Source organism: Dreissena polymorpha, chromosome 4, assembly GCF_020536995.1.
Source record: "Dreissena polymorpha isolate Duluth1 chromosome 4, UMN_Dpol_1.0, whole genome shotgun sequence".
NCBI lineage: Eukaryota > Metazoa > Mollusca > Bivalvia > Myida > Dreissenidae > Dreissena > Dreissena polymorpha.
The window spans coordinates 116,455,715-116,469,223 of NC_068358.1; the positions used below are offsets into that span (position 1 = coordinate 116,455,715).

The following is a 13,509-nucleotide window of genomic DNA, read 5'->3' on the forward strand; positions in this document are numbered from 1 at the left end:
AAAATTTCGATATTTTTCACTGTTATTTTTCACTGTTTAAAACAGTGAAATACCAGTTTTATTTCACTGATATTTCTCTATAAACCACCGGAAAGCATAAAATAAATTCGCAACCATCTGCTCTTTTTTAACGGAAATTAACCAGATATCATGAGAAGAAACGTTCTACATGATTTATATCACAAGTTTTCAAAAAGGGTTTACTATAGCTTTACAATTAAAACGGGCACAGAACCTTTTTTTTAAATTAGAAATTAAATAAAGTTCTTATATAAAAATATTAAATGGCATTTTTAAACGAAAAATGAAAGTTTTTTTGGGGCAAACATGACGCGGAGATAATAACATAACGTAGTAACCTACTTCCAAAGCCGCGAATTGCAACATTGGAATTATTTTGACAGTGTCAAAAATTAAGGCTTAATAAAATGATTACTTATTTTCTGTGAATATATTTATTTCAACATACAATAAATAAACTCGTTCATACATATGTTCATGCTATGAAAATATTTATGACACTATTCGATAATCAAACTCGTTCATAAATATGTTCACTACTAGAAGAAATATTTATTACATGACTTTAACGTTATTTTAACTGCTTATTTAAATGAATATGTATACTTTAATCTTCAGCAGTTATTGTAATTCATCAAACCGTTATTGTGAGCTTGTATTCCCTAAAACACAAAAATTAGGGCATTGCACTTTGCAGTTAGTTTTTTTCACTGCATGCCATATCTATAGGTCAAAACCCATCTAAGAGAGCTCAGTGTAGATATGTGTAATGTTTTCACCTGATCCAGATTATTGCTATCACGAAGGTATAATGGTGTACTTTGAGTTGATATGCAAAACACGACTGTTCAGGTTCGATCCTTTAATTCAACTGCCCGTCAACAACAATACAAATCTATATGACGTCAAAATAATAATAATAATAACGTGCTCATTCGCGGCAACCGCCAATCAACGTTACGTCTAAAATCTCATATAATAATCACGACATACTGGGGGCCGCAAAATGATAAAACAGAGTTTTCACATAAGTATACGAATACGATAATCATAACAAAATGCTTTAATATTTAAAAACAGTCCATCACAACAATATCATGATTGTCCATCAGTTTCCATTGGCACTTATCACTTCCAGTGGATAAAGTTTTGCTATTGGCCTTAGGGTATACAGTCCGTTACTGGTTCGCACTTTGGCCGCGCGAACATGCCCGTCCCTTCCGGTTACAACATCGACGACCACGGCAAGTTTCCATCGACATCTAGGGCCATTATCATGGATCTGCACCACGTCCCCGGTGTTGATCGTCTGCGTGTTGGAACCAGACATTCGGTGGTGCTCGCGGAGTGACGTCAGGTACTCAGTCTTCCAGCGTCTGTACAACTGTTGTATGAGCAGCTCACGTCGCCTTGCCATGCGGTTAAATGCAGCATGGTCGGCTGCAGCGACAGTACTCCCGGCATCGACTGTGACGTCATCGTGAGGCAGCGTTGTAACTCTGCGACCGTATAACAGCTGTGACGGCGTGATGGGCGTGGGGTCGTTAAGATCTGCTGATGCATATGTCAATGGCCGATCGTTAAGTACAGCCTCGATTTCTGTGACGATTGTCTGTAGAGACTCAAGTGTGACGTATGCTCGGCCAACTACTTTTTTCAGAGCGACTTTCGTTAAACCAATAAGTCGCTCCCACCATCCCCCGTACCATGGGGCGCGTTGTGGAATGAAACGCCACTCTATTACCATACCGCTCAATTTTTCTTGGACTAATGTAGACTCCATTAGCGTCTTCAAATGGTTAGACGCTGCTACAAACGTGGTAGCATTGTAGGAGTTTATTAATTTCGGCAGTGACTTCCGGTTAACAAATCTTCTAAATGCGCATAAAAACGATTCCTTTGTTAGATCGGTTACAACTTCGAGTAGGACGGCTCGAGTAATAGCACATGTGAAAAGACAAATGTATGCTTTTGTTTCACTTCCGTTTGTCTGCTTTACGTATAGAGCGCCCGTGAAATCTACCCCCGTTACTGTAAAGGGCGGCGTGTCTTCAACTCTCATCTTCGGTAATGGCGGCGGCTCGGGGACTCTGAAGGCTCGTCCAACGACTCTGCGGCAAGTGACGCACTTCCGGACGACTGTCTGCACACACTGTCTTATCGCTGGAATCCAATACTTCTGTCGTATATGTGTCACAGTTGCGTTGACACCCGAGTGCAGATGTGTGATGTGCGCATCTCTGACAATCAACCGTGTGATGTGGTGTTTTTTCGGTAACAATATCGGGAACTTCGTCATCTCCGATAGTGGAGCGTTATTAATTCTTCCACCACATCGAATAATGTCGTCACTGTCGATAAACAGACGAAGTTGTTTCACAAGCGGGATGCGAAACATTCGTGATTTCAAACTTATTTTTTCATCATTGTATTCTGTGGCTTGACAATGCCGAAGTAACAGTTTTTCAGCACATCGGAGTTCATTTGCATTTACTGTTCCGTAAACTCGTTCTTTGTGTGGAAGTTTGTAATTTTTGACAAATCTTTGTACAAGAGCTGTCACGCGCAGGAGTCTTCGGTAGGAGCTGTAGTCAGAAATGTTGATAACGCTCTGAAGGTTAAGTAGAGACCCGTTAGATATATCTGTATGTAGCACGTGACGCGGCACCATCTCTGTTCCGGCGTGTTCATCTAAAATAGTGTTGACAAGTAGCGGTTCCGTCTCCCATATAGGCCACCTCCTCGTGTCTGTGATCCACTCGGGCCCCGTTTGCCAAATGCTGCTCTTCATGAAGACGTTTGCTGATACCCCACGTGTCAGCAGGTCTGCGGGGTTGTCGTGTGTTGGACAGTATTTCCAAGTGTTTGTATTGGTCAACGTGTTTATTTCGGACACTCTGTTGGCTACAAATTTCTTCAATTTATTCGTTGTGGAGAGCCAATGAAGGACTATCTGGCTGTCAGACCAAAACGTGTTATGCGTCGTGTGCAGGGAAGATTGAATGTTGGTAGCTAGTCTCGCTCCGATCAAAGCAGCCATCAATTCTAACTGTGAAAGCGATAGTGATTTAACAGGAGTGACTCTGCTTTTCGCTATCACCAATCTTGACTCATTTCTGTTGCAGATATATACCGCTGCGCCATACGCCTTGTTACTTGCATCTACGAAGACGTGCATTTCCGGTTTCACATCACTTCCAGTTCCTTCAACAGATTGTATGAGCTGGCGGCGCAGTGACGTCTCTCGAACAACAGTGTTGAGATCTGTGGCGATTTCTGACCATGTTGCATGTAAACTGGACGGAAGAGGCGTGTCATAGTCATATTTCTGTTTCCACATTTCTTGTAAGAGAATTTTCGCTCGGACTGTAACTGGACTCAAAAGTCCAAGCGGGTCATATATTTGTGATGAAAATTTAAAAACCGTTCTCTTCGTAACTTTTTCTAAATTTGGTATCTGTTTGTCTACGAAGTTTATTGTGTCTAACTTGGGATCCCATCTCAGCCCGAGCACCTTGGTGACGTCACAAGTATCCGGAACGTTTTCGTTTTCCGCGGCTGTTCTCAGACATGCGCTGTTTGATATCCATGACCTTAAATTCATCCCAGCTGTGGACATCAATTGTCTTGCCTCTGTGAAATATTCAAGTAAATCCTTTTCGCACTTAAAGCTGGAAATTACGTTGTCTTCGTACAAGTCCCGTTCAATGACGTGTGCAGCGTTCACATTCATATTCTTTCTGAGATGTTTCAGTAATGTTGCATTCAAAATAAATGGCGAACAGGTTGCACCAAACAACACTACTTTGAATCTGTATGTCACTAGTCGACTATCTGGATCTAACGGATTTTCAAGCCAGAAAAACCTCGTCATGTCACGATCCTTTTCGTGTAGCCCGACGTGAAGAAAAGCCTTTTCTATATCTGTGGAGACAGCGTACGGATTCAACCGAAAACGAACAAGAATCGACGTAAGCTCGTTCAATTCCGGTGGCGTTGATTCCAGGCAGTCGTTCAAGCTTGGTGAATCACTTGACTGACGGCAGCTACAATCGTAGACGATGCGTATGGGTGTCGTTGATGATTCTTTTTTCACCGGGTGATGAGGGATGTAGTGCACTTGTTCAGCTGACTCTTGACCAAGTGGTACCCGCTCGATAAAGCCACGTCTTTCCTGTTCTGCTATGATGTCACCATATGCCCGAAGCACTTCCGGTTCGTTGCGCAACCTCTGAATAGTCCCAACAGTTCTCGTCAAAGTTATATTGTGGTTTGTTGGTAGAGCAGGGTGATCTTGCTTCCATGGAAGTTTGGCATGGTACCTTCCGTTGTTGTACTCAATAGATGTCTCTTGGTATTGCTTTAGGTACTCGACAGACTTCCGGTCAGGTTCACAAGGTGAGATACCCATGATCTCAAGACTCTAGAAACGTTCTAATATGCTGTCTTTTGGGGCGCGCGATGCAAGTACATTCAAGATGCGCTTATCAGCTGGCACATAAGACTTAACGGCGGTCGGCCCGTTCCCTCGAACAACATGATCTTCGACCATATCCCAATAGTGGTCAGCTCCAACGAGTAATGAAATGTGAAATAACGTGTCACCTGTAACGGGATGAGCCAACTTCGATCCCCGCAGATACGGAAGTTCCGCAGTCGATCTAAGATACCCACAGTTGATGGGAGCCGCAATAGTGGGGACAATGAGCACACTAACAGGTATTTTCTTTTTCTTCGATACTATGTAAACTGTCGTGCGTTCTAGTTGCTGTAAGCTTCTGTTATTACTTCCTCCGAATCCCGTCAGGCTCAGTGTCTCTATTCCATCACTCTCTAGTTGAAGATCGTCAGCAAGCTTTCTAGTGATAAAGGATCGCTGTGCGCCCTCGTCGAATAATATGGCGGCATCCGTTGTAGTGTTAGACGACGATACAGTGGCAATTGCGGTCTTTAATACAACGTCTGCGTTCGACCTCTTTGAAGACGAGAAGAATACGGCGGCTTCCGATTGCGGCGATTCAACTTCCGGTTTTCTTTGTAGCTCCTTACAGATAGAAGTGTGATTCTTCCGGTGGCAGTTTTGACAGCGTCCGTTTGACTTGCATTCTGTGATTCGGTGTGGTTACCCAAGCAGTTAAAACAAAGCTGTTTCTGTTTCACAACGTTCATTCGGGCAGCAGTGTCAGGAAAGTTTTTACATTCACAACTTAAATGTTCTTGATCACAAAATGCACATGTTCTAGAATAATTTTGCGTATTCCTTTTGCCAAACTTGTTGCTAGGAGTGTATGAAGTCTTCTTACCATTCGCACTTGCATGAAACAAAGCTGTTGAGTTGCAGTCGCTAACTTCCGGCAACGCATAGAAACTTCCGGTGCCGATCTCGAGAATGTTGATTTCCTTGTTAATCGCTCGTCGCAGATCTTGCAAAAACCATTCATTATTCTCGTTTACGCGGGCGAGATTTTTACGTTTATCCATCGGCAATTTTTCCAATACAACATGCACCAATAGGCTACCGTACATATCTTGATGTTGTACTAGCGACTCAAAACCCCGGATATACGTTTCCATGCGGTCGTAAAACCCTCTCAAATTCGCGACTGTGGAAGTTGGTGATGGCAATTTCAATAACGCTTGCATGGTTGCATGAACAATTTTGCAATGTTGACCATACCTTTCACGTAACAAATCGACAGCGCGTGTAATTTGCATTCGTGAGTGCAAATCCTTCAATAGTCATGGCGGCTGTACCCTCCAACTGTGCTTTCAAATAATTGAATTTCTGCACATCAGTCAAGTTGACATTGCAATGGATTGACGATTCGAATGAATCCCAGAACGATTGCCATTGTAATATATCACCGTCAAATCGTGGAAGTGTTAATTTCGGCAATTTATGAGTACTAGATGTACTTATCTCGGGCGCCGACTGGCCGCTGTTGTTTGACGAATTGGTGTTCACCCTGCGTTGGTTGTTTGGTGGTAGTGGACCGGATGCCTGCTGACTACCGGGACCGGATGCATGCGATAATTAATCGGCGGCGTCTGTGATGCCAATGTTAGGCCGCTGTAGACGCTGCTTGTATCTTCGTAGTTTGACCTCTACGTCGAAAGTATACTCTTCTGCCTCGACCATCTCCTCTGGCGCAGCGTCGGCGTCGGTGAGCGAGAGAATTTTATCATTGTGGACTAGCAGACATGCCACTTTTCCTTCTAATTTCTCGATAAGCGCTTGAAACTGAATGTCATCGTCTTCTTCTATTTTACTGACGAAACGGTCAATAATATTTTTCAAACCTAGCCGCTGGCCTAGTAACTTCTCTATTGTCGTCGGCATTTTACTGTTTGGTCACGGCACCAATTTCACGAAGGTATAATGGTGTACTTTGAGTTGATATGCAAAACACGACTGTTCAGGTTCGATCCTTTAATTCAACTGCCCGTCAACAACAATACAAATCTATATGACGTCAAAATAATAATAATAATAATAACATGCTCATTCGCGGCAACCGCCAATCAACGTTACGTCTAAAATCTCATATAATATTCACGACAGTTTCATCCAAAACTCAAACGATCTCTTTTTATAAAAATCATTTGTTTCATGTCTTTTTTAATATTAAAATAGTTTCATCCTTTCACAGTTTTTTTCAGACAAAAGTGTTTTTATTGAACATAAATATTATATTTAACGTTAGAAACAATCTTGTTCAACATGCCAATTGTCAAATTAGGCCTATATTACCATTTTAATATTTCTCTAATACTATAATAATGTGTGTATATCAAGATCAAGCTTCCCCCGGATGTACTGACCGATGACGAAGGTATTGACTATCAAGTCGTTTCAAACGAGAACAGTCAAGGAGTAGATATGAAGATTTACAACAACAGCATACTGGTGCTATCTGTTGTCCATGCTGGTGTAAGTGCTGCTTTAAGATCGAATACACTTTAATATAACACTCTGAACGTCTCAAATATTGTTTGGAATGAATTTTTTTCACAATAAATATTGCAGTGTTTCTTATTTGTCATCATTATTATTGTTTTGGATAAGTATTAACGTTGTACTGAAACGTGCTGCAAACGAAAGCTGTAAAAATAACTGTTCAGAGATAAACGAAAAAATCGCATAACTTTCCGTCACCTATCAACAGACAAAAAATCAAAAGAACAGCCATCTGTTTATTTATTAAAAAATTTTTGTATTAATATTCTTTATTGTTCGGTGTTAATTGTTAAATCTATAAATTTGTTAAATCTATAAATTTAAGGCGTTACGACTAACATTTAAAAGCCCAAAACTGTGAGGAAGTCGATTTAATGGACCTTAAATCATGAAATATTACCTTCTTACTTGGTTTTGTAGGGTCTGATGATCGAGATATCAGCCGAAAGGAACGTGTGCACCATCAGAGATGTAAGGAGTGAATTGAGCAATTATTCATGTTGCATTTGCTTTGTTCTATATGTGTGACGAAACTGGTTTTTATTAATTATGGTCTTTTTGTTTTTTTCGTGGCAATACAAATGTATTCGCCTTTAACTAGATTCTCGTTATTAATGGATTAGTAGTATTATTAATTGAAATAACAAAAGCTAGTCAGGGACCTATAAAATGGTTTGTATAGTTACCTGAGCTGGTATTGCATGCTAAAAATAATAATTTAAAATGTCAACGCATCTTATAATATATGGTGTAAGAAACAATAGTCATGTTTAGTTTATATCTGTGGTGGAAATGCTTGTAGCCGAACGCTGAGGGTGACTGCTTTGAGGAGACGCCGAATACAGACACGCTTCCAAACGCCGCAGAGGTAGCGTGCATGGGGAAGACCGTCGTGCGACAGCAGGCAAGGGAATGCTGCGATGTAGAGTTGACAGCCACCAGAAACAAAAGAGGTTATATGATATTCTTGTATTTAAAACAACTAGTAAATAGAATTGTGATTTGATAAGTTACTGGACTGTGTGTATCATGTTGTTAAATGCGAATGCTGCAAACGTAAATTTATAGTGAAGACGCTGTCAGCTTTATAAATATGGGGGGGGGGGGGGCGAGTTGTTCCGAACTTGCAATATACGTATCAATTTTGTAATTTTAACAAGCAAGAACGCGCAACGATAAAAAACAAAGTCACGATGCAAAAACTAGAGATTTCGATGCAAGATATACCAAATAAATACATCATGGTTTACGTCGTTCTGTATTGCCGTTCGTCTGTGTAAATAAAATGTCAACAATTGAAAAGCACAAAAAGAGATTGCGAAATAAATCTCGAGATTAATCTCGACCTAAACGTAAAATTATGTCGTAATTTTGCGGTCTAGCGTCGTATTTTCGTTTCCTTGGATCGTGTTTTCGCAATTTCGAATTAACGAGGTTGGATTACACTAATTCCGATTCCCATAGGGTCAAACAATGAAACTGTCAACTTTCAAAGCATTGTTCATGCCTTTCCTATGCATCGAATTTTGCAAGACTTGTATTACTGGTATGTTAAAGATAAATCTGTCCTCTTGAAATATGTGCACAGTCAAAATATACCGTCTCGCTTCTTCTATGAAAATAAAATTCGCCTAAAGGAATGCACCCTCGAAAAACAAGTTTCGGATTTGAGATTTCGACAAACGCCGCATAATACAATAAACGCATCCCAAACAATCATCGTTCTACGTATTTCCACATAAAAAGCAGCAAAATGTTTCAGAAACACATAGCATACAGCATACATGCAATGAGCACAAAAACATGGGTCCGAATGCTAAATCGCTCTTAAACAATAAAAGAAAAGAGACTCTTTAGATATAGGACGATGATGGGATACAAACTGCTTTAGTGAAATGTAACCTAACTAGGGAGAGAACGTGAAAACTTGTGTATAAGTGAGCATATGACGGGAGATTGCGAAATCATATTGCGATATAGCCAACAAATTTATATCTCTATCAGTTTTCTCAATATCGCTTTTGTTTATGTCGAGAATAAATTTATTAATCTTTATAAGAACAATAAAATTATGTAACATGGATTGAAAAAAAAATGTTGGCAAATGTACCATTAAAGTTTTGCATTGAAACAATAGCACCTTCTTAATACAATGACTTAAATGTATGGAACGCCTTGACTGTCTTATAATACTAAAACTTGTGATATTACGTCAATCTGACTGTGCATGAATGCCTGCAACCATTATATGTATGCATAATCACAATATATAAATACATAATTCAAATATATACTTATAAAACATTGATATATAAAGATATAATTTTCTTATATATAGATAAAATGTAAAAGAATACAGATACGAATGTAGTATATACAGATTATCTTCCATTATATAAAGGCATTACTTCTTTATATGAAGGCAAAAGATCTTTATATGAATGCCTGTAACCATTATATATATGCATAATCACAATATATAAATACATAATTTCAATAAATACAGATAAAGCATTAATATATAAAGATATAATTTTCTTATATATATAGATATGTAATCTTCCATTATATAAAAGCATTACTTCTTTATATGAAGGCAAAAGATCTTTATATGAACATAAATTAGTATTATGTTACATGTACCACAGATTACTCCGGTAACAAACACATTCAACACGCAATCTTAACTTTGTATGGATTTATGTAATAACGTTATTATCTAAATTAAACAACTATTTAGGATCATACAAAACATTAAAATCTTTCTGTACTATAAATTTATCTTTACGTGTTGAGATTACATATTTACATAAAATAATTTTTAGATTTTTAACGTATTTTTCAAATTGTATCTGCATATAAAGACGATATGTGTTTATATAATTACGATTTATGTTTATATAAAGGTATTTTGCCTTTATATAAACAAGTTATGCCCATATATAATGAGAAAAGATTTGTTATCATTATTACATAACGATTTATGTTCATATAAAGATATTTTGCCTTCATATAAAAATGTAATGCCTTTATACAATGGAAGATTATCTGTGTATAATACATTCGTATCTGCATATTTTTACATTTTATCTATATATAAGAAATTATGTCTTTATACATTAATGCTTTATCTGTATATATTCAAATTATGTATTTATATATTGTGATTATGCACATATATAATTGGTACAGGCATTCATACAATGTCAGATTGACGTAATATCACAAGTTTTGGTATTATAAGACAGTGAAGGCGTTCCATATAAATGCATATTTGTCTATTTTTAGACTCCGTTAGAATTTACAAATGGATACAAGTCCCTTGTTGGCCCTGCCGTCGGCGAAAGTGCAAAAGGGGCTGCAAAAGGTGGGGATGGAGGACGTGCAGGGTTCGGATGTGCATCGGGTTTGAATGGAAATGAATGCAATCACTAAACATTTGTAGATTGGCAGTAGAACTTCCTCTTTTACTTGAATTTTAACTTTTTTATTATTATGCTTTACAAGATGGACCCCAAGCACCAGTTAATATAGGTTTGCGATATCAACGGACAAATTATAATTTTATTCAACAACCGCTGTAAATTTCCTTAATAATTTGTTTACCGGTAATGTATTTGTTGCACTCTTGTAAGTTAAAATTTTCACGTGTACATGTTATATCGTATTGAATACTCAGATGAAATTGTCCAACGTCTTCATAAATAAAACTGTTATTCACAAGTATGTGAACCTTTATGAGTAAGCAAATTGTTTTACCGATATTATTCCAAAATAAAACCTTATTGGCTTTACATTTTATGGCTCAATAAAAAACGTTTCTCTCTCATTTCTGTTCTGTGCTTTAATCTTTGGTGTAAACTTGCTGGTTTGAGATGGTATAAAGTCGCGAATAAATCAAGATGCACACGTGGTATTTCATCGTCGGATACCCACGGCTGCTGATTACGCTCCGCTCATATATCATATATATATATAGGAATGGAGAGTAAGGTAAGGAATAGACCGGGGGTGTCCGACGATGATAGTATTTCTTTGTTTAAAAATGCAAAGCACCATACACATTATAATATATATCGTGATCAATATTACAGGGACCTGTTCACACATTTTCGTATTTTTGGAAAATGTAGATAAAATTGTTTATTTACACATCTATAATGTGTTTAATAGTCTTAACTTATGATTATAGCAAGGAGAAATGTTGAATAAAAATATTGCCGACCACGGGATTCGAACCCTAGTCCTCTGAATGCAAAAGTCAATGCAACACCACTGCGCAGAAATCCTTGAAACCGGCGAAACATAACCGTAAAAAAATACTCGACGTTCTTTTCCGAATCATCAAGGAAATTCGTTACATACGCTGTATTATTTTACCGATTTCGAATGATGATTATCCGTTATTGTAACACGGCACGTGCCAAATTTCATATAAACAAAGAAGAAAATCGTCCATGGGTTATTCTGCAATATATTATGGGCGGAGCTTATACACTGAAAGCACGCGCTGTAGCTAAACAAAACATGCCGATACATTTTCCACCAGCGTAATAATCCGGTATTTATCCGGTAATCCGGCTTCGCACTCGTGATTGAATCCCTACGCATCTAAACTTCCGGCCGTGGGTTATTCGACAACAAACTATAACGTACACGAATTATTTCTTAAATGAACCAATGTTGTAAACATGTTCTTAGTCAATATCGTTATTTCGCTTGTTTAAACCTAATGTATACATTCATTTTTCGAATATATGACAATTATTTTTTAAATCGTCATTTTACCAAACTATGCACATTTTCCTTGAACACCATGACGCTTACAAAATTATTCAAGAAAATAAACATGTTTCCATTTTGAAGAATATCTATTGTCAAAAACAAATGTATTATATCTACCTTCCATTTGATAAAACATGTTAAAAATTGGGCTATCAATTTTTCGCAACAAAATATGTTAAAGGGGCCTTTTCACGTTTTGGTTAATTGACAAAATAAAAACAAAAATTGTTTCAGATTCTCAAATTTTCGTTGTAAGTATGATATTTGTGAGAAAACAGTAATGCTGAACATTTACCATGCTCTAAAATATCCATTAAATGCAACTTTTGACGACTTAAAAACCTAAAAATTATAAAGCGTTGCAACGCGAAACGATAGAATAATTTGGAGAGTTCTGTTGTTGTCGTTATATTTTGTGATACTACGAAAATTGCTTATATAAAGTATAACATTTATCACTCAATGTAGATCTATGAGCACGGATGGCCGAGTGGTATACGCAATAAACGTTTACTCCAGGGGTTAGTGGTTCGAGCCCAGTTGAGGGTTACTTTTTTTCTTTCTGTAATTTTATTCTTGTTTTTGTTTTACTGGAGCTTTTTAGATCCCATGTTAACATTTATAAATATAAAGAATTTAATGACAAATTTCAATAGTTGCCAAAATCTGTGAAAAGGCTTTTTTAAACACATAAATATTTAATCCCATAAAATAATACGCAATAAATCTTTTAAATGACACATAAATAAATGTTGTGTTACAAACATAATGTGAATAGTTTATACATTTTGTATATATAGAAAAATAACAGGCTACTGCCTGATCTTTTTGTAATATATTAGGCAAGGCTTAGAATAATATAAAAGCGAGGCTTGCCGAGTCGTTATTTTATTCGCACCGAGCCTGATATATTACAAAAAGATCGGGCAGGCAGTTACATGTTTTTCTTTTAATCATACCTCTACGTCCCCGATTTAAAAGAAATTATGGGAAAAACCGCTAAAAAGCTGCATTTTTAGCAGGAAAGAATATGATTTTTGTGTCGTTTTACGTGTTAATAATGACGTTATGAGCACGCGCTTAATATTTGTACAACATTCTTTTTGCTGTTTTTGTTGCATTTTGTGTTTTAAACTTTTAATCTTGGTATCAAATTGTTTGTTTTATTGAATCTGATTCGATTTTACTAAAAATGATTCCGAGTAATATGACCTACCTCCTATCATCGACTGATATAAGAACTTCCTGTTGAACTGATTAAAAAATAAATAAATCATGCAACGTTATATCAGACAGATATCAATGCAGCGGTATGATAAAACGATTTATCATACCGCTGCATTGATATCTGTCTGATATAACGCGGTAACAACAGTATACTGGGGCTGCCATTGGTGGACCTGGAGGTGGTGCTGGACTCGGATCAGTATCTCGGGATACGGGTGGCCATACTTCTCCCCGTACTAGACGTTGGATACGGTACCCGTGCTAGCCCTGCCGTCGGCCATATTGCCCGTTTCCGTTCACGCAGCACTGCAGATGCTGGGGCTGCCATTGGTGGACCTGGAGGTGGTGCTGGACTCGGATCAGCATCTCGGGATAAGGGTGGCCATACTTCTACCCGTACTATTGGAAATAAGGACTACACCAAGGCCTTGTCTTACCATGCATACATCTTACGACAAATTTAAGTTTTACAGTTGCCTTTTAGATCACAACGAATATAAAATTATCAATATATTCTT

The 13,509-nt window shown here is 37.7% G+C and overlaps 1 protein-coding gene across 1 annotated transcript; it reads right to left on the minus strand.

Moving 5' to 3' along the window:
- Positions 1-1,129: 1,129 nt before the first annotated feature.
- On the minus strand, positions 1,130-4,432 carry LOC127878728 (uncharacterized). The gene has a single exon (XM_052425256.1). It carries the CDS (start codon positions 4,430-4,432, stop codon positions 1,130-1,132), a length of 3,303 nt encoding a protein of 1,100 aa, XP_052281216.1.
- Between the last annotated feature and the right edge of the window lie 9,077 nt (positions 4,433-13,509).

What these genes read in the sequence shown, in the direction of transcription:
- LOC127878728 (XM_052425256.1), bottom strand. Translation starts at nt 4,432, where the DNA reads ATGGGTATCTCACCTTGTGAACCTGACCGGAAGTCTGTCGAGTACCTA.